At 42.2% G+C, this 22192-nt stretch overlaps 1 protein-coding gene across 1 annotated transcript in view; it reads right to left on the reverse strand.

Annotated features, from left to right (window-relative positions):
* Positions 1-5049: 5049 nt before the first annotated feature.
* GRK3 (G protein-coupled receptor kinase 3) overlaps positions 5050-22192 on the reverse strand; it is a 72747-nt gene continuing 55604 nt past the window's right edge. Inside the window, exons 10-21 of the mRNA XM_054219542.1 lie at positions 20980-21058; positions 19614-19744; positions 18687-18781; positions 16731-16838; positions 13955-14021; positions 13627-13727; positions 12378-12444; positions 11825-11920; positions 9293-9455; positions 8508-8644; positions 7441-7554; positions 5050-6905 (exon numbers count right to left, since the gene is read on the reverse strand). Coding sequence (XP_054075517.1) covers positions 6744-6905; positions 7441-7554; positions 8508-8644; positions 9293-9455; positions 11825-11920; positions 12378-12444; positions 13627-13727; positions 13955-14021; positions 16731-16838; positions 18687-18781; positions 19614-19744; positions 20980-21058 — 1320 coding nt within the window. The 3' untranslated portion in view covers positions 5050-6743. The remainder of the gene's footprint in view (positions 6906-7440; positions 7555-8507; positions 8645-9292; positions 9456-11824; positions 11921-12377; positions 12445-13626; positions 13728-13954; positions 14022-16730; positions 16839-18686; positions 18782-19613; positions 19745-20979; positions 21059-22192) is intronic.

A 22192-nucleotide genomic window follows, 5' to 3' on the forward strand; every position in this document is an offset into this window, starting at 1 on the left:
CTCATTTTTATTCGCCTGCTCTCTGATTTCTCCCTTTCCTTAAGGAAAAGATGCTTGCTACTGCCGGGAAGGCCTCTTCCCACCCCGCACCCAGGCAATCCCAGTGCTACACCCCACCCGCCTCCTTCCCCAGTCTGGAAATACATCAAGTTACACAAACCCGGATAAATCCTCGCCCTGGATGAACAACCAGCATTGTCCCCAGGTTTTCTAAGGAAGCCCTGCTTGGGCACGGGTCAGGTTTGTGGCGCCGGGCTCGGCGCTACCCCGATCTCCGCGCATTTCTGGTGGGTGATGCCAAAAAAACAAGATCCCACGGGCACCCGTGCGGTTTTACACCCCACCACCGGCCTCTCCCACCCTGCGGGAGCTCTCTCAACGCTACAGCTCGCTCTCAGCCACAGAAATACAACAGGATCAGACGGGGAAAATGTAAAACCAGGCCAGAAGTACTACGGGGGGAAGTGTGAGAAGAGGCGGCTTCGGCCGCTTCTCTCCCTGTGAGAAGAGGCGGCTTCGGCCCCACGGCCGGCAAAAGCCACATTTCACCCTCGAGACACCACTCGGTTAAACCCTGAAGGGTACGTGCTTCGAGCTCCACCACAGTGGCAATTACAAGCATGTGCTTTAATACCTTGAGCATTCCTCAAACTGCGGGGGCCAGGACTGCAACTGGCCTTATTTTTAGCAAATGAGTTATCTGATGAATTTTGCGCTATTTTTGTACCTGGCTGGGGAAGGAGGTGCCCGGTTGGGTTATGGACAGATGTGCCCAGCGGTAGCAGAGCTCCAGCAAACACTTTGCTGCGAGGGGCTGGCTGCCTGGGCAGGTGGAGCTCGGGGAGCGCGGGCTCTGAGTCCCGACACCCCCGGAGGGACGGTCCCCGCGGCGTCACGGGGGTGCCCGCTCCCCTCCTCGCCTGCGGCGCGGGCAGAGTCCTGCGCCACGGCCTGGCCCCTGCCCCGGCTGCCCGGCTCCGCAGGACACCCCTCCTGCCTTCATGGGCTCTAAACCTATTTTTAAGGACCAAATAATCCCCCTGAAACAGCAACACATACAATTTTTGCCACCTCCGATGCTGGTTTGGCCCGTCTCTGCCCTACGCCCGACACAAGGCACTGCTGCGAGCCGGCCCCCGCGCTCAAACCCCGCAGCCCCTCCGGGCTCTCCCTTCCACTCCCTCATTAACCTTGGAATTAAAGGAGCTTCGCAAATACCTGAGCCCATGCCTGACCTTTTTCAAATATCAAGCCGATTCCTCGCCCCGATTTAAGGTCATTAATTCTCGTTAACCCAGCACGGGCTCATGTGAATAAACGCTCGCTCTCCGGAACGCCGAGGAATAAAAGGGGGAATTTAGAAATACCAAACCCAGGGGTTTATTTGCAAGTTTGTCAGATGTTTCTGCATTCACGAGCCACTGCACTTCGAGATGGTCCTGACAGCGCCTGGAAGCCACTACGCTCGTAACAGAAGGGTCAGCTGGACAGACTGCCGGCAACTATTTCGACTTTATTATGAAAAACAGAATAAAGCTGACTGATCCTGCTTGAAAGGAACTGCCATTTCTATACATATACGGAGCAGAAATTCTGTGGAATGTCAGAAGTTGGAGACACATGTATTTAATAAATAATATATAAAATGCTTTTTTGTTAAAATAGAATTCTTGGTTTTATACCTACATAGCATAGCAACCTTTACATAAACAAAATAAAGCTGAGTCTGTGATGATTAGTTTAACACAAAATAAAAATACAATTTAACAATAGTATTAAAACAGCCAATGTTCAATCCACACAATATGTACACCATGGAATAGAAATCAACAGAAAACAAAAGTAGATTATCTTGAAATCTCTCAGACATTTGGATATACATATGTTCTCTGTATATTTTAGATATTTTCCTTTTCTTTTTTACAATATTAAAATTAATACTATGCTTTTTTCAAAATACGCTTTTCAGATTTTTTTTTTTTGATTTGTAGAATTGACTCATTCCTTATATTAATCAACGCAACTAGAACTATTTACTTTTCTACTGTACACTTCAAAATAGTCCTTCCTCCATATATATTTAGAGTGTGAGCATTTCAGAGTTAAATTAACTGTGTCCTTGCCATCTGCCGCGTGGGGAACAGCGAAACCAGTGTGCGATGGCCAGCGTCCGCAGTACGGAGATATGTACGGGCTATTGAAGAATCTAGTCCTAAAACTGACCAGCTGCCAGGAAAAGAGCAACACACGGAGCTCCGGGTATTTCACTGTTCATGAGCTAATTTACCATCGGCGGAGACGGTAAATGTAGGAAATGTTACTGCGCAAGTCGTCACACGCGTCGGGGGCCCGAGCCTGCTCGCGGTGCCAGGGCTGCTGTGTCAACCAGCAGCCCGAGCAGCTCTACCGGACATCGACAGCATCCCCTTGTACGGGATCACAACTGGGATAAACAGGTTTGGTTTTAGCACCAAATACACGACATTTCCTATTATCTGTCCACTGGGCTGCAAACACCAGCAAATACCAATTAAAACCGAAACCAATCTGATGACCCTAATTCCTTTCCCCCCACCGCCAGCTCGAGACAAGAGGGAGAAGAAAAATTTCCGCGGCGTTTCTAAAGGAGAGTTGTTGAAATTAAGGAAAACTGGAAGGCGACTAAGCTGAGGTCTATCACCGTCACCCTCGCGCAGCGCTGTCCCTGCCTGCCAGGTTTCCCACCCGCACATCCAACTACTATTAGCCTTAACTACTATTAGGCTACTATTAGCGTGCTCGGAGCCTTTGTTTTCGAAGCCTAACAGGGAGGGTAACAAACCGGGAACGCCGGTGCAAGTTGGCTCAGCTCCAGCATTTCCACCAGCAGGGCTTATCTCCCAGCAGCGCTTGGAGCAGTAACGCGGGAGACTGCAGCCCTAGACTTTGCTGGCCCGGTGACAAGACGTTAACGCTCAAACATAACTAACACCAAGAAGCTGTTAGACTTAGAAAACTGGACAGCTGACACTTAGATGAAGGATTTCTTTTTTTAAAAAAGACAGTAAATATTCTTTTAACAGTTTCGTTCATTTGCAAAAAAATTAGCGAACAAATTTGAATAATAAAAAGTGCCTAATTGATACCTGCAATGATGGGACATCTCAGTTGACACGGTGTCCAGGGAACACGTTACAGCACCGGCCAAGCTTGTGCCCAGCTCCACACGGTTCCTCAGTCACACTCTGCCCGCAGCAGGAGTAAGTGGAGCTTTGCTTCCCCTGCACTTCAATTTCACCTCATAAAAGCTTGATTTTGCCTAGAATTTGATGTACCTCGGTCCTCGAAGCAAGACATGAATTCACAGCAACTCCCACGTATCAAAAATGCCGCCCTGCCCCAGAGCAGAAGGAAATGGGAAGGGGAAAGGGAAGGGGAAGGCGAAGAACACAGACCAGAGCTGCAGCTCTCCTAAAAGCCACTGCGACCCCCCCCCGAGCCCAGCTCCTGCAGAAATTACACATCTTTCTACCACCACGTCACTCCCGCGCTCGCTTTCCAGGATCTGGTCTTATTGCCTTTGTCAGCTTGTACGTCAGAGACAAAGAATAATTAGAAAATAATCCCTGCAGCACTGAAGGCATGTGGATGTGTCAGGGGAGTGTTTAACAAGGCTCTATCTGGCATGTAATTCTCTGTTTTGAAGCGTAAGAAACAATACCCACACATGCTTAATTCTTCAGTAGGGCTGATTTTGCTTTAAAGGGCTTTCAGCTAATTTGTTTAAAAATACGCGTTTAATCATTCACTCAGCAATGTTGATGCCCAAAGCTCTAATTTCTTTTATCTTTACTTCCCTGAACATTAAAAAAAAAAAAAATAGAAGAAGGAAAATCCTACAAACGTGGTCAAAATGCATAAAAGACAACACCATGCCTTACGTTCTCTGCGTTCAACAAGATTTTGTCCACATACAGCTAAAGACCCTCATGTAAAATAACACCATCAAGAACCTTTGTCCAAGAAAAAACTTCAGAGAATTTGGTACCTAAACCAGGAACGATCAGTTGGAGCTGTATCTTATCTCACATGTTGCTTTGCAGCTCTCTCTCCACACCAGCAGATCCAGTCCCTTCCACGCAGAACCCAACTTGTCACTGGGATCCCAACTTCCCCCACGCGTACACAAGTTTTCCACTACAGTCATCTCTCCTTCTCTCCTAACAGCACAGTCACGTGTGAGCCACAAATATAAACCTTTTATAAATTGTTGATAAATCAGTTGACTAAAGAAAAACAAATATTTTACTATTCCGCTCCTGCCGTGTACCCGGACAAGGCAATAAGGACCACACTAACGAGCACGTTCTAGGGACACCCCAACTCTGTTACACTTCAAAATATGCATACTTCCGTAAGTCAATACACAGCCTTTGTTTCATATAAAATCTATGGTTTTGAGGCGCAATGTCCCAATCGCAGATCTGTCCCTCCCCTCCTCACAGACACCAGCGCCTGGAACCGATGGGATCGCTGCATCAGGAACCGCAAAACTCTGCCAGCAAGCGTTCAGCGTAAAAAGCAACCGCGGAAAGCAACTAGAGAGAAGAATGGAACCGATAACGAACTAAGAAAGCACAAACCAGTCACACGAGAACTAAGAGTTTTTCTCACAATCTGAGGTGTTTTTTTCCAAATCAAGAAGAAAAAAAATAAGAGCGTGGCATGGTATTGTAGGAAAAGCTCAACAGCACCCAGTGCTCCGTCAGTGCCAGTAAGACGAGACGTTTTCTGTGCCACCCCTCGGTAAATACCACAACGACTCCTTACAGAGGATGCTGAGATGGTAAACATCCCTCACCAGTAAGAATGACAGAGAAGCTGGTACTCTTCTTACAGAGTAATTAAAAAAAAAAAAAGTGAAAAAAACCCCCAAACTCATTAAAAGATATCACCCGACTCACACGGGGTATCTTCCAAAATGCATTTTTCCTTTTCTGCTGCAGCGGGTGATAAGACAGTTCGCACAGGTGTGAAAACACGTGCTATGCAGAGTTAAGTCACTCCCACTTCTAGAAGCAAATACATCCAATTTTATTACAAGTGTGTTCTGGATAAACAAATACTTTCAAAAGAACTCTCCTGTTTTTGCCAATTTGTTCTCTTCTACGAGGAGACGGGTCTCGAACTCTGCGGTTATCTGTTAGCAGCACTAGCGAAACAAACCGTGCACACCAGGGGAAGCTGCCGGGGCAACTTCTGCTCCCATTTATGGAGATGCAATTCCCATCGTCTTTAGGGATGACGGGAATTGTATCACCATGATCAGGGAGAAAATGTTCTTGAAGGCGTTCACTGAAACAGAAAAAAGCTTAAATTAAGCCCTGACCTATGTCTTAGAAAACATCCCAATGACCAGGGAAAGGCTGACTTCCCATGCTTCAAGTTGTCTAACAGTTAAGAAGTTATATCTTTACTTTAGCAAGAGTTTCCACGTGACATGACTGATGTCTCAAGTAGAATTAATATAAATCTGACATTGGGTCAGCTCGTTTTGTCAGTTCCATCCTCGGTATTCTCAGACTGTTTTCAACGTGGACAGTTTGAATTCCCTAGAAAAGAAAATTGAAAATCCTTTTGCAAGCCGAGCCATGTGATGTGTGCACGAACCTCCTGAGCTGAACTACAGCGAAAGGCTGGGATATCTACGCTATGAGAACACACTTGCTTAATGGTTTTGTGTACAACAGAGAAGGATCCACAAGTCCCGTAACTGAAGAGTGATCCAAAATACGTACCGAGGTACCCAGACACTTTAACCCAGTACATGCACTAGAATGCATTGGATTTGAATAATTTCTTTTTAATTTTTAAAAAGTGCAGTTGACCTGAAATGGAAAAGAACTGTCTTTATGTTCACTGTAAACTTGTCAAAAGGAATCTGCTCTTTAAAAACTGTGCTAAAATAGTCAATTTATACAACAGAGCACTAGATGAAGCTACCATAAATTCCTCTTCACCAATTATTACTCTATTGTGTCAGTTATAGTACTGCATATACGTAGAAGAAGCAAACCGGTGGTAGCTACTATTAGTGAGTACAACAAACCAAGTGAATAATCTGAGTTCAATGTTTCCATGAAGTAGCAATAACATTTAAACCACAGGACAGTTAGAATTCAGTACTTTGAAGTGCATAAGAGTCACACTGTTGATCATCAGCAGTATGGAGAAAGGTTACTACAAAGTCAGCAGTAATGGTCGGAAAGAACATGGCAACACGACAGATTAAAGGTTATCCAACATGGCAAGTCTGCAGCTCCTTCCGCAGTTGAGGGGTTTGTCGGTATCGCACACCGAAGTGTCATCCCAGCCAGCAGTAACCATTTCAGTCTCCAGGCTCGGTACGCACCAAACGAGGGTATTGCAGAGAAAACAGTATCTTCCTTCCATCAGTAGTTCTAGAGTAACGGACCACGTTTTTAGACACCGCCAGGGTGCAGGAATGCATGGGAGCAACATCCAGCCTCTACGCTTGGTAATTTCCACCGCTGCTAGGAGCATGAATTCACTTGCCATTGTTCCAGTCTTCACAACCTCCAGAGACAGAGTTCTGACATTATCCCATGCTGTAAACATCTAATTTTTCCTCTTCTAAGCATATCCCATGTGCAGGATTGCACAAAGTCATTCATAAGGATTCTGTGAAACTCAACAAGTTCACAAAGTAGCTTTCCCTAAGTGAACTTTGTTCTCTGTTTCTCCTACAGCCCATTGCTATTCCTGTGGCTGAGCGGTGGTTTTGAAAGCTCTACAACTGTGGAGCGAGATTTATTGAGAAACTTTGGAGCCCGACGCAGCAACCTCTGTGCCTCAGTAAAAGCTTCCGTCAGCTCTTTTTTCCACTGAACAAATTCTGGGTCGCTCTGAAAGAGATACAGAAGTAGTTTGGCACTTCACAGTAAACGGCCAACAGCGTCTTCTCTCTTAGATAGCACTAAGCAACTTATTTTAATTTTGTGATGGAATGAGTAACTTTGGATATTGAAAATGCGCAGACCTTTGCTTCCAGCAGCAACTACAGTCAGTCAAGACGTTTTGAGGACTTGCGTACTTCCTCCCTCGCAAACACATTACCTACCATGAACTAACTGCCAGCATGCCAACAAGGCCTTCGAAGCCCACGTGGGTTGAGAGGTTTTAAAGTTTTTAGCTATTCATTAAACCGAACTCATTTTGGCCCAAATACCATTGAAATCCATGGCAGAAACTGGCACAGCTGCAGGTTTCCTGCATTCAAAATTCAAGCGTGTTAAAAACTTCCCAGTTTTGCTTAGGTTCAGCTTTGCTTCATAAAGTACACTTAGTCACTACATAATGGGAGGACCTGAGAAACTTTTCAATCGTTTTATCATACGCCAAACAATCTGATTAACAGCTATTGAAAAACAAGCGTCTCACCTCACATTGTAGGACAAACTGTTTTCCTCCTTTAATTCTCAGTAAAATGCACTTCTTATCTTTAATTTGTGTTTCTTCAACAGATACTATTTGTTCCATTGTCAGTAGGTTTTGCTGTAGCATTTGCAAAAAGAAAACACAAAGATGATTCGAAAAAAGCTGTTGCCCATCAAATAAAGCTGCTACCTAATTTTTCTGGACTACCCACAGAAATCAAGTTATGAACATTAACAGTCATTACACAAACTTTTCTTTGTTTCTGATGACTGGGTCATGAACTAAAGACAGATTATAAGGTAAGAGAGAGATCTAGCACGGGGCTTGGTTGCTTCAACAGAGAAAACGAAATATAAGCTAAGAAAGCCAGTAATGACAGCATGAAATAAGAATCTACAAATAGGTGTGTCTACAAACAAAATATTCACTATTTTCCCTCACGAGAGTTGCATATAATTTTTTTTTTTCCAAGTATTACTGCTGTTAAAAAAAAGGACAATCTTACTGACTATCTCAAAGAGCTGAAAGGGAATGTTTAAGCACTATATACTTACAGAGAAGCAAACACACAACAAGAGTTTGCAGAAAAGCTTTCCCTATAGACTAAGAGGAGAACAATGTTTTCAAATTCCAAAACCTTATTTAACTAAATATACAAATGCTCTGCCTAGCACATGATCACAGCTGGACTAAACTAAAGTTACTATAGCATTTTCTTTGAAATAAAATGCTATAGCGTTTACGACCTTACCAGTTTATGTTTTTTTGTATAAATAGTCCAGAGGTCCTAAATGAAAAACAACACCATGAACTACCAAATTCCTTTAAAAACATAACAAAACAAAGTAAACAGGTTTCTCAAGACAACTTTATGTTTCCTCAGTGCAGTGTAGCTACCCATTAACTAAAGCGATACTCCAGATAAGTTTCTCAAATCCACTGGTTGTTTACTCAGACAAATCTCTGCTTCCACGAGAGGTCTGCCTGAGCACGAGTTCTCAGATTTCCCTCCAAATCCACCTGCCTTTCACACCCCTGGAAGCCGCTGCTCCCTGGATAACCTCACTTACCCGTGATTCTCCTTCTCCTCGCCATTCAAGTCGGTTTGGGAAGAGGTAAAAGTAACGACGTTGCCACTGAGTCAAGAACGGGTTCCCCAGTTTCAGCATGTACCCATGCATAATACAATCCTTCCCGAGTGCATAATCTAGAAGGAGAGGACACCTTAGTGTGCAGAACAAGATACTGCCTAAAAGCATTCTGCCAATGTGCTATGTTGAGAAAGGACCGAGTCCTGAACGCGATGGGGCTCAATGTGCCCTCACTGGGCGTGCAACAGCGCTCCTGCGTGCACAGGCACGCACACAGCCAGTTCTGCCTTAATTACACCATGCGGCTGCAGGGGACTAACCAAGAACAGAATTTGGTTCTTAAAAAAGTATCTTATTAACTATTAAAAGAATTGTATATTGCTATCCAAAGTTCAGCGTTTGCGATGCATGATCCTTGGGCAAACAAGTGATGTGTGCTGTAAAGGACTTCCCATTTTCCTTCCCTTTCTTTTGCGTGAAATCAATCCCACATACTCTTTTCTGAGCACACACCATAAACAAACACGACGAAAGGCTGTACATGATAATCTTTAAAAGAGAGCACAAAAGATTTTCCAAAACATTATGTCATCATACAGCATTTCAAAACATTAAAAACGTCTCAAGAAACGCGATACTGACTAAATGAATTCTAACAATTACTGGTGAATGACAGTAATATGAGAGTCTGTCGTGTGAAACTTCGAACACACGAATTATTATCTAGCGGCAAAAGATGGAGAGAAGTGTATTTGACAGATTACCTTCCTCGTGGCCAAGCTGCTTATTTTTAGCCCTTTTTCTGGCCTCAATTTTATCTGTGTCTGCATTTACTGCGTCATAAACAGTTTCTGCTACTTCTTGCTGCCAGCGCTCCGATATTACCAGAGGGAAGTTCTTGTATAATTCCTGGTCACTATCAAGCAACTTGCAAGAGAAAAACAACATAAAACCCCAACACTTTAATAACGTTTACTATTCTTACAGCCAATACTTAATAGTTACCCATATAACAGTACTATTTTAAAAGATGTATTGAGCTCTAACCTTACCAGAACAAATGGGTGCAAACAAGAGAAAACAGATAGTAATTTAAGCAAAAATATTCATTTATATACAGAGAACAGGCCACCTGTTCAAAACTCATTTGCTCTGATAGTTCTAAAAGCCTTATTCAACATTGTCCCATAATGTTCTCTAGACTGTACATTTAAATAATTACGTAAATGCAAGCAACGGTACTCTTAACTTTATCGCATAATCAATGTTAACAATATGTCCTGATTGCATTAAACACTTTCTCAGCACAAAAATTCCATCAATAAATGAAAAGATACCTTTTACACAAGGATGCCTTCCACAGCTTAATCTTACCTTCTTAACCTTCAAAATTCAGCAGTGCATGCTGCAGACCTCAATCTTCCTGTTATATAGATTCTTTTCTCTCTTAATCCTTAACTACAGTACTTAAATTGAATTGCACTGAAGGAAACCAAAATTACTGGATTTTCAGGAAGGACTGTTTGTTGCTTGACACAGCCACGTTCTGGGTTTAGCCACAAGGCACTTTGATGCAGTACAAAAAGCGATCAATGTTTTCCCTATAAAATTATTAGAGGTGCTCAATATTTTCCCTATAAAATTATTAGAGGTCTTAATTAATTAATTTAAAGCCTTGTTCAGTTCTCCTTCTGCAGCCAGGCCAGACACTCCCAGAGTGGATATTCTCCATTTCAGAGATCCATAGCCATATCACAGCAGGAAAACACACCCTAGATCTGCAGCCAGAAGACTCCCCTGCAAATCTGCTAAGTGGCTTCCAGGGACTCCTGACGGCATATGAGTAACAGGGGAAAGCCATGGGCACCCACTGGTGGCTCTCCAGTTTGTAACCTCAAAGAACATGTGCTCTTCTCGGTGTCACAGGACACTCTGCAATATAAATATAATCCGCAGGGGCAACGGAGGAGAGCAAGGCACTCCAAACTGGCATCCTCACGGGCAGAGGCGGCTCCCGACACCTTAATGGAAGCTCCGGCTGCAGCTGACTCAGAGGCACGAATTATTCAGTCCCTTCTAAAAGACCGTGACATCCCCGCGAAAGTGCAGAGCGAAGCTGTACATGATATCCCTCACTGACTCAGGACTAAGAATAAATTTATCTTATAGGCAGCCTGAAGGAAGATTACCCAGAGGTGATCTGGCTATAGGATTTATAGGCCTTGCTAAGAATATCTGATCCCCTCAATAAATAAAAAGACCACCTGGTTTCTCCTTGCAAAATGTTCCTCCAAATTATGGCATTCCAGAATTGCAGGTACCTGGAATCCTGTTAGACTAACACTGATGCTGAAGATCTGTAGTTTTCTGGGGTAAAGAACATTTTGGGTTCTCTGCATTTCTCTTTAAACACGTAAAATCTTTTCTGTGCCAACTTCTGTAATTACAGCAGGTGACACTGACAGGCAAGTTCCTTTTTAGGCACAGTGAGTACTTAACATGTTTTTTTGCTTATAAAGTTTAGAGCAATTAGTTTTTATCCTGACTCACTTCTGTGATAACAAGAATAAAGTTTGATCTACCGAAGAAGTGTATGATAAAAATACTGAACGGGACAGACCCAAGATGAGCGCTGATTCACCCGCTGTCTCACAGTACCAGGGAGGCTTCAGGAGAGGGGAGGAACACGCAGGGTACGCCACACCACCTCCATGCAAGTCAGAAATAGGCCAGCAGCTTCAACTTCTCATTTTTTCCTCTACATTGTTTTCATTAGATTTTGGAAAATATCAGAACCCAAAAGCTTCTTTTATCACTTTTCTAACTTATAAAGTTGCTACCATTAATATAGAGTTCATCATTTGTAAGAGTTTTCCATTGCACTCTCTGACCATGAGGTAACACTACTAAAATAAGGTTTAGTCCAATTTATCCAAGCTACCAGAAACGAATCACAACTTCTAAAACTACAAACCATTAAGTATTCTTGAAAATCTGAGGATTTCCCAAAAGTTATCTGAGCCTTTGAAATATTTGCTTTATCTTATGAAACTTTCGATAGGAAGGTAGATTTCAGTCAATCTAAAAAATAAAACAGAAGGACTTGGCAAACAACAACAAACCAGACAACCAGCCCAAGCTACCTCTTTCGGAGCAGCATGGATTTAGTTGCCAAACTTGAGAGCAATTCCTTGCACATTCAGTAGCCCCTGAAGCAAAGGAACGGCACGTACGCAGGAAAAGCTGAGCACAGCAATCACAGCGCCATTCTCTATCTATCATTTCAAGTTGTGTACCTTAATGCCTTTAGTGTCCTCTTCATCAAATGACCCAATATCGAAAGCATCTGCCGCGTTTACTTCTCCCCTGGGAGGAATCAATGGTGGAGGGTACTAGAAATTAAAAGCAGCGTAATTAAAGACAAATTAATGGACATTATTTAAATCCATTCTGTAGATATATACAGCCTTTTTATTTTTTGCACAAATTACACATGACTGTGCAAAATATGTGCCTTGAAATTAAACTTCAGTGCAAAGTTCTCCACTCCTTTAATAAAGAAGTCCTCCAAAAATTTGGGGGAAAAACCCTACAGCTTAGAGACAGCTAAGCAGAAGAAACCATGAAGTCATTGGACCCTGAAAAAATAATAATTCATTACTAACAATTAGTAAGACTTGCAGTCATGAATATACAGTGGTTTTCATCACCAGTCCTCCACGTATCCATGCAAATGAGTACACGTGCTGGGGAGTGGAACCCTGAAGTTTTCTGTCCGTTCCCTGTTCAGAGTTATTTTCTTTTTACTGCTTTACCAAGTAAGCTAAGGTTACTGTCTTAATCCTTTACCTTTTGTAAATAGACTTGCTGCCAATCAATGCCTTTGAAGAAAGGATGTTCTTTTACTTCTTGTGCACTGCAAAATAAAAGTAACTGAAGTCAACAAAATGAAGGGGCTTTTCAAATGTATTTGAGAAATAGAAAGCCTTTAAAGGTCACATTTCTATCACTTGAAAACATCGGTAAAATGCTCTTTTTTTCAAGAAAAAAAAAGTCTTCCTAAGTAAACAACAGAAGAGACTTTCACGTGGAAATACTGGAAATAGCGCTGTAGGTCTGGCAAGGAATCGCTCTTGTTTTGCTACGGTATTCCATCATTTCAAACAACAAACAATACTCATCTGTTGTCAGATCCCAGTCGCTACTTCCAAGTAACAAGCTTCCTCCACTCCATTTGCTGTTATACATATTTTAAGGCAAACTAAGCAACTACTCTTGATAGGCCCAAGGTTGAAAAGCGATGTTGGGTCATTATCATACAAGGCTCCATGATAAAAAACCCTCTGGATATCTCACTGGAGTTACAGCCACCCCCAGTCTCAAGTGTGACCATCAATTAACTGTTGCCACACATTGTTAATGGTTTCTCAACACTTATTTACTCGTTTCCTAGTTTTCTCTCCTAGTCTCACACAAGGCACACGCTGGCTTTTTAAATAGGTGATAACAATAACTTCAGTTAACGGCTACAGGCAAGGTAAGCTTGGCAGGAGCAACTAGTGTTTTGCAGTCAATAAACAAACAAAAAAATGACCTTTTTCTTAGAATCATGTAATGAAACAGGTACATCTGGCAATAGAGGCAACCCAAAAAGAAGCAAGCGTTCACAGCTTTCTGTGCTTGGTGGTTTTGGGGTTGGGTTTTTTTATATGTATCATTACAGCTACAACATAAGCAATAAATTTTAGCCATCAATATGTCTGAATCAAGTAAGATGACTTCATGCCAAAACAGATCAGGCAAAACCACAATGCCACCACAGGGATGAAAAGTAGGAACACCATCCAATGTAAGCATGACCGCAGAGAACACGGAGGAAGCCTTTAATGACAGAAATTGTCCAAAAATTTGACCAAACCAAAGGAAGATGAAATATAATTCCATGCAACAACACATGCAAAACAACATTTTTAATGTTCTCTTTCCAAAATTAAAGTCATCACAACAGGAAGCAGATTTTCACTTGAGATGAATTAATTCATTTACAGAGCAGTGGAAATTTTTAAAGGCAGTGGTCCAAGGAGAAGACAACACCTACCTTCTTCCTTGGCATCCAAGTCTCTTGCTAACATCCCGTTGCAGGAGCCCTTCCAAAAGGGACTTCAGTTCAGGAGAAAATGAATCTGGTAGCTCCACATTCTATGAAAAAAGAAACACAAAAAGAGGCCTTTAGTTATAGAAGTAGCGTGATCTGCTTTCCCCACACAGGAGAGTAGCTTTTCTTTGATAGTGTCTGTAAACAACTCTTCCATGTGTAAATACAGCTTTCTCATAAAGAATGCTATATATATAGTTCCAGTTTTTAGAGGAAATGGGAGTTTACTAAACAAGAGGAATGTAACTGCATCTGTCGCTAGGGTCCTTACCACGGTGAGCGTCATCCGGTCGATCTCATGCTTGTCTTTGGTTTTGTGCTGTCTGAAAGGACTGTGACTGTAGAAATAAGAAAATGCACTATTAAGCGTCAAGCCATAACATATCAGTTTATTTCAGCTGTGGCAACCCCAACATAGTGTTCTTTTAGTCCCATTATTCCACCTCATCAAGCCTGCCCTGCAGAACAATAAAACAAGTAGTAAAATATTTAGCATTTAAAATGAAAAATGAGACTTTACACACTAGCATACTGCAGCTACTAGCTACCTCAAAAATACCAATGCTTGATCTCTTACCACTTTGTTTTCTTGTCTTACTACAGAGAGCTGCACCATTTTGCAAGAAACTTTATCCTTTTTGTTTTCCAGTACAATTGCATGCGGTGGACATCAAAATCAAATTCAGAGAAAAGCAACCGTTCGATTTCTTTAAAGACTGCGCCGAGCATTAGCAAACTGAGGGAAATCTGATCTAGTTACTCCAGTTACAGGCACGTAGCGGGTTAGTTTAGTCTTAAATGCACTGATCCATCCTTAAAGACAGTGTTTCAAACGCCTTACCAGTTACAGCTGTGTGTCCCCAAAACCAGAACAGTTTATCTAAGAAGAAAACCCTGAACAGCTATCACAACGCTCATATTTAAAAACATTGATCTATATACGGAAACTGAGTATGACCTACAGAACTTACCACTCATCTATATGGGCAGGATGAAGCAAGATCTTAAAGTAGATGAAACAGAAGATAATCACAGACACCACAACATTAGTGACTGGGAAAGTATTTGATGGTATCTGGTAAATCATCATCTTTATCCCTTTCCTGCTTCATAATTCTGAGTTTGAATTTTTCCTTTTAGTTACAGAGGGCCTTAGAATATTACAGATTGACCATGAAGTACTTAAACAACAGCATGAAAGAAAGCAGAGACATTTTAGTATGAGATTTTTTTAATTAGATTTAGGATATGTTCCCTGCTTCTTAGTTTTCTTCAAAACCTTGAGGGAATGATTTTTTTCAAAATTAAAATGTTACTTGCTTATCAATGCATTAATTAGCTATTATAAAACATTTTGTCTTGCCACATGGCAGCGTGTACTAGCTTGTTTCAACTGGGCACCTGCTACTCAAGAGTTATTTCCCTTTTATCCCCAAAAAACTTTTCCGATGAATGGATCTGAAGGACAGAGCAGGACTTTAATTTTCCTGTTTTTAAGCATGATAGGTAAAAAGACACGAGTGAATGGCAAATGTGCAGCTTCATATACTTTGACCACAAAGCTCTGCGTAGATCAGGGAAGCAAATGATTCACTGGGGACTTATGGGCAGGTTTTTATGCCAGACTAAATTTACTAAACACCAAGAAATGGCACCATGTGCTCAACCCTTGTTTTGGGATGCGAGTTGTTTAATTGGCTTCAGAACAGATGAGGAAGGATAGTTCACAATGAATAATGCTTTGGCTTCTGGCCCACCACCGATACCACCCTGCACATCTCCGTCAGGAGGAATCACAGCCCACAAAGACTGAGATCTCCCTGCCCTGCAAATCCAAGTTTCCATGGTAAATAGGACCATTTGCCCCTAGGTGCTAGTTCTTTCAACACACAACTTCAACTCTATGAAGGAAAAACCATGCCAGTCAGTCGGATGACCTAATCTTCTGTGCCCAAGTGACTCAAAAGGAAAAAGGCTCAAAAGGAAAGACGAGGAGTCCACAGTGGTCCTGTGTGTGAACAACGCTCTCCTCTCTCCTCCCAGCAAACCCAAACCATTGTGTGTCTTGCTACCTACAGCACAATGCTGTCCGCGCTTAGGAATAGTTTACTTTTTTTTGCAATTTAAACACCCTTTCTCTCTTTATTTGCACACTTATATTTCATCTACTTGGTGAGAAATTAATGTTAAACTGGTACAGCTTATACTTCAATTCAGAAGACACACACTTACCTTCCTTTGTACTGTGTCTGGGATGGAGATAAGAGCTTATAACTAATTACATGCAAGGACACAGGATGATCTAACTAATGATCCATCTTTACTCTGAAAAGCTTAAAAAGATTTTTTCTGTTTTGCCATTAACACTGAGGATGCTATTTTCAACAAACACTTGCCAATCAGTGCTTATTGACTGTTCAGATAAATCCTCTAGCCTTAATAAATTCTACGCAGCCATATAAGTTTACTGAGAAGGTAACAGTTGACAAAGCTGTAAGTATCATATACTTTTGTACATCAATACAGTCACAGGCCTGATTCAGCAAATGGAAGCATCCACACTTTATGACTTACCCAAACACTACAGAAGGGAAGGCTGAGTATCATGTAAAAAAGGAAACAGTGCAACAAAGAGTTTCACCCTAACAGCAGATCTTAAGCATTAAAATGAAGCCCATAATTTAACAGGGCTGCTTGTGTATTTAAGCAACGAATAACATCATATCATTTAAAATACTAACAATTGCCAAGAGATGAGTAAATTGACCAGCAGTAGAATCAAAGGAGTGGACAGAGCATCTGCCTCCCTCACCGCCCCACACGTGTACCTACTGAAGGAAGCAGGGCTTGTGGTTTGTTTGTTTTGGGAGAAGAAAAAGCCTGTTTTAGTCTCACGTGCAGACGTGGTCTAAGTTGCAGAGACAGCAGTCAGATACCATTTTAGATAATATGTAATACGTTACGTATTAGTATTTCAAGGGACAGACAATGACAAGGCCCAGGGTAAAAAGAAAAAAAAAGCACACGGGACATCAAACTTCACTCACCCTCTCAGAAGTTTGAAAAGCATGCAGCCTAACGAGAACCAGTCCGCACTGCTATCGTATGCTGTTCCCTTCTGGAGCACCTCTGGAGCCATGTATCCATGGGTACCTCTGAGAAGCAGAAAGGGACAAAATCTTGATTACAATCGAAACTATCATTGTAAAAAAAGATAAATAAGAAACCAGTGTTTTCTCTATAAGATAGCCTAATTTAGAGAGAATTAATTTTAAAGATGATCTTATTTTGCTTTTTCTTTGGCCATACATAGATAACACGTTTTCTGTTTGTATATATCCAATGAGGAAATACCTTAAAACATAAAAACCAGAAATGATTAGGCAGACTGAAGTGGCTACAGCGAGTTTAGCAGCATAGAATCATAGAATCATTTAGGTTGGAAAAGACCCTTGGAATCATCGAGTCCAACCATCATCTCCACTCTACAAAGTTCTCCCTTACACCATATCCCTTAACACCACATCTAAACGAGTCTTAAACACATCCAGGGATGGTGACTCCAGTGTCTAACCACTCCTTCTGTGAAGAACTTTTTCCTTATGTCCAGCCTAAACCTACCCTGTTGCAGCTTGAAGCCATTCCCTCTTGTTCTATCACTAATTACCTGTGAGAAGAGACCAGCACCAACCTCTCTACAATGGCCTTTCAAGTAGTTGTAGAGAGCAATGAGGTCTCCCCTCAGCCTCCTCTTCCTCAAACTAAACAGTCCCAGCTCCTTCAATCGCTCCTCATAAGATTTATGCTCCAGGCCCTTCACCAGCTTCGTTGCCCTCCTCTGCACTCGCTCCAGCACCTCGAGATCTCTCTCGTATTGAGGTGCCCAAAACTGGACACAATACTCAAGGTGTGGCCTCGCCAGTGCTGAGTACAGGGGGACGATCACCTCCCTCCTTCTGCTGGTCACACTATTTCTAATACAAGCCAGGATGCCATTGGCCCTCTTGGCCACCTGGGCACACTGCTGGCTCATGTTCAGCCGCTTGTCAATTAGAACCCTCAGTACAGGGGTCAGTAGGTAGCCTTCTGTCTAAGAGTGGAACAGAAAACAGAGGTGGAAAAGCTGCACACTCTGTCCACCCAGTTTACAGGACAGACAGACATCAGGACACAGTCGGGGCTCCTGGTATTTCAGGCCAGATGGCTCCAGCCCTGAGACCTGCCCTCACCCACAGCCCCAAAACCAGGGTGAGCAGAGCTGGACCGTGCTCTCTCGATGTGCTCCACGTGTCTCCCTCCAGCTGACACCCGTGTGCGAGATTTAACACCAGGGCACCTCCTCCAGGAGTCGTCGCTGGTCACCACGTACCAGTTTTACCCTTGACGTAATTGGAACGTATAAACTTTTTCAACAAGCTACTGAATTGCAAATCTTTTAAGATATGACAGGATGCAGCTTTCCTTTTTGCATAAATTCTGAGACTAAATCAGGGCAAAGGAGGACCTAAGAATAAAACGTGCCAGATAAGATGTGGAATCCACGCACAATCCAAGAAATTCAGATCCTAGTTATGACCTGATGCCAAGAGGCAGAAAGAAACACAATTTGCCTCCAGTTCTACAAAGATCCAGAAAGAGAAAGACACAATAAATCCTGTTTTTCAGTCAGTTTCAGAATACTTAATTATCCATTTAGGACAATTAAAACAATCTGGTACTTTAACTCAGTCAGGTTCTTATCTTCTCTGAACAGTGAATCATCTCGAAATAATGTGTCATCTTCCAGCCATGCCTACACATCAGCTGCTACAACTGTGCAGGAAAACAGAAAGAGGAGACTAAAAAACCTTATTAGAGTATCCATCTTTCCTGTGTTATAAAGCAAGCCTATGCCACACAAGTGTTATTTTTTTCCTTTAGGCAAAGTTAAATTATAAAGACACATAAAGGACTTATTTAGCAATTATTGTATGTGCAGCAAAGCTCCCATACACAGTACTTACACGCTAGCGTGTGGCTTCTTTTTGGAAAAATCACAAGCCAGCCCAAGGTCTGATATCCTCACGTGCCCATGTTCATCCAACAAGATATTTGCAGGCTAGAAATCCAGAGATACAGAAAGGTTACTGCTTGGTATTTTTCAGTTGACAGAACTACAAATTCTCGGCACACAGAACTAATTCTCGAAAACCACTACTCTCTGGTAATTGGTAATTGCCTTTTTTTTTTTTTACATCAACATAAAAGACACTTTCTAGATAAAATCTACATTCTAATGGAGCACTACCATCAGCTCCAGAGGAGATGATGAAATACTGACGAATAACAGAAGAGAAAAACAGGCAAGGTTTGAAATGGAAAGCATATTAAAGAATAAATCCGTTTTGGCCTCAAGTCCACATTGTTTCTGGTTCTTTCATAGAAGGGTCCGTGTGGGGCTCTTACATCCTTTACCAGAGACTACACTCTGCGCTCTCTGTGCAGACTTTCCCCCCGCTTTTATTGTCACTTGGCTCATGGACACCTCTCTCGGAGCACTCCTCAACTTCCCCACTGTCAGTGAAACAACCCCGAACAACTGTCTTCCTCTTAGTCTCCCATCACACACGCTCCTCTTTCAGGGCTCTCAGAAATATAGTACACTCTCTAAATTAATAGCATCATTAACATGGTGAGATGAATAACACTGCACAGGATTTATTTTGCCCCTGAGGAAGCATCTCCCAGGCCTGTTAAACTGGATAATAGCACAGATTAGAACTATGTTGAAGAATTATTAGAAAATTCAGCCAAAGATAAACAAATAATCTGTATTCTTCCCAAGAAAAGGTTTCAGGTAAGAGACTTCATTTAAATTATCAGTATCTCTGGATTGTTTGCTGCTATCTAACAACCACCTGTGTGAATGCAGTCACTACATTAATGATTACCTTTAGGTCTCTGTACACAACAAAGCGATTGTGCATGTGTTCTAAACCCAGGATGATTTCAGTAGCATAAAACCTCATTTCTTTTTCAGAAAACACTCCGTGCTGGGAGAGGTGGTAGTGCAAGTCTCCTCCTAAAATTAGAAGAATTGAATTTAAAGAACAGTAAAATCTTGCCTCACAAGCAGACAGAATGATATGGGGGGGGAACAGCATAGCATTTCTATGTTCTTATAACCTGTGGAGCATCCATGAAACTGGACATACACTCTGCAATGGTAACAAAATACCAGAGAATGTTAATAAATAAATTTGATCAATCTGAAACTCCATGTAAAAATACATTTACTTTATACACAACTGCATTCAGTGACTAATCCAGCAACTGAGTCGCCATGATAAGGATTTACAGCAAGTCAAATGCATTCATATATATAGGTTTTTGGAGAACTGAATAAATTAGCACATAGAACAGCCCAGGTTGGAAGGGACCTTCAAAGGTCATCTGGGCCAAAATATTCAAATATTCATGCTGGGGATGTTTTCACACCTTCCTAATCAAAGCACAGGCACAATACAATGTCACTGTGTGAGCTAATCCACACCATCAACACATCAAATAGCGACTATTCCTGGGAAACTATTTCTGATCAAGCTACAGATTCAAAATAATCAACCAGTTGCTTGCATCTGACCTACAGCTTAGATTTTAATGAGAATCTTCGCTTGCAAACACCAAAGCCAGTCTCTATTACTTAGAGGATACGAGATTTATTTCTCAATTCAATTTCTAGCTTTGCAACGCGGTACGTGCAGATGTGTCCAACATCTGTAGGTGCTTACCGCGGGACCACAGTCAGGGTTCGAGTCTAACACTGCATTTCTAACATTAGCATCGAACATCTAATATTAGCATCTTCAGCACATAAAGGCACTGCAGTATCTTCTCTCCCTGTGTGTTCTCACAAGAATTATGCTAAGGCTTCTAGGTATAATTTCTTTCCTTTGAGGAATGCTTCCCCCATTTATTTTCTTTGCAGAGCTCTTCATAGTAGCCCTTTTATTTTTATTCTGAAAGCTGCATTCCTGATCTCCTCATACATTTCTCCACATGACCATCATTTTCTTGAGCTGCCAGCCTAGTAGGTTCTTTGATATCTTTATTTAAATACGTTACTGTTATAAGGTATCAGAGATTTTTCAGTCTATTCTGTACGTTCCCCGCTTGAGATCAATTTACCCCTCTTGCTCTCAGGCCGATGCTTCACACCTCAGTTTATTTTTCCCGTCATTCTCTCCTCATGATCTCAGCAAGTCCTCCTGCCAATATTTCTGTAATGCTATCATCATCTGCATGAGTCTTGCTTACCATTCATCAGGTCCAGAATGAAACAGAGTTTGTCAGGGGTGTGGAAGGCATAGGTCATACACACTATAAAAGGACAGTCCTAGAAAGAAAGGAGCAAAGAGTTCATCTCGGGCAATAAGCAAAATACTGCTTAGAGAAGCTAAAAATACATGCGACGTTTTTCCTTTGATACTCACCGATATTCATAATAATTTTCGAAAGCAATTTGTGTACTCATCCACATACTCTGATGTTTCACTTACGGTTTAGAGATCTTCAATTTCGCTATCTCATTTCAATACAAAAATAAAAAAAAAGCTATGAGGAGCCAAAGGCTTAAAAAACGCAGGCAGCATCACCATCTTCTAAAGACTTGCAACTACAGCAGCTAGAAATAGTCTAAAAATATTTACCTGAGTTTGCACTAGATTTACATGACAGATGCGTTAAAGCTAACAAGCTTTAGGCCAGCTCAGAAAAAAAATAAAGCTGTTCTCGTGAAGTGTGAAGGACACGCACTATTTCCGACGATTGCACGGCGAACATTCAGCTGCCAGAGCATTGACCGAGAACCTGAGTCGAACCCGAGTGGCATCACGTACAAAATCCCGGAGGACAGAAAGTTTTCTCCTCAACTCTATGCTAAAGGCAGCTACGGTGGTGACACCCTGTGCGCGCCGCTGAGCTCCCGGGCAGAGCTGCAGCAGGGTGACAGTCAGGTGTCCTGCCACCCCCTGCCACCCTTCAGCCCTCCAGCAGCATTTGCGAGAGACAATTAAAAGGAACATAACTATACGGGGAAGGAAGTCACAACTCTGATGCATATCCGATGCACGGGAAGCAAGAACAGCACGGTCCGGATTATGCAAAACCCAGAGAACAAGCACGGGGGGTGCGGATTCATGAGCGTCGAGCAGCTGGGCGCAGGGCTGGGTTACATGGATTTCATTCCCACTTTATCCTGAATTCACACCGACGTTTAAGACAAGCAGCCTTAAAAAAAAAAAAATTACAGCGGAAAACCACCTCTTTAGCGCACATGATCTGTTCGGTGCGCTGCTACCTCTGCAACGCACTCAAAGACGCCATGGCAGGAAGTTGGCAGACCCACCTCTCTTCATTAGACCTATAAGTGGTTAATTAGTAGGGGGTGGCTATTACCTCACCGACCCCTTCTCCAAAGCCATATGAACCCCGTGTTGTTTGGTTAGTCTACAAGGGAAGCCGAAGGAAG

The sequence above is a fragment of the Rissa tridactyla genome, chromosome 13 (genome assembly GCF_028500815.1).
Source record: "Rissa tridactyla isolate bRisTri1 chromosome 13, bRisTri1.patW.cur.20221130, whole genome shotgun sequence".
NCBI lineage: Eukaryota > Metazoa > Chordata > Aves > Charadriiformes > Laridae > Rissa > Rissa tridactyla.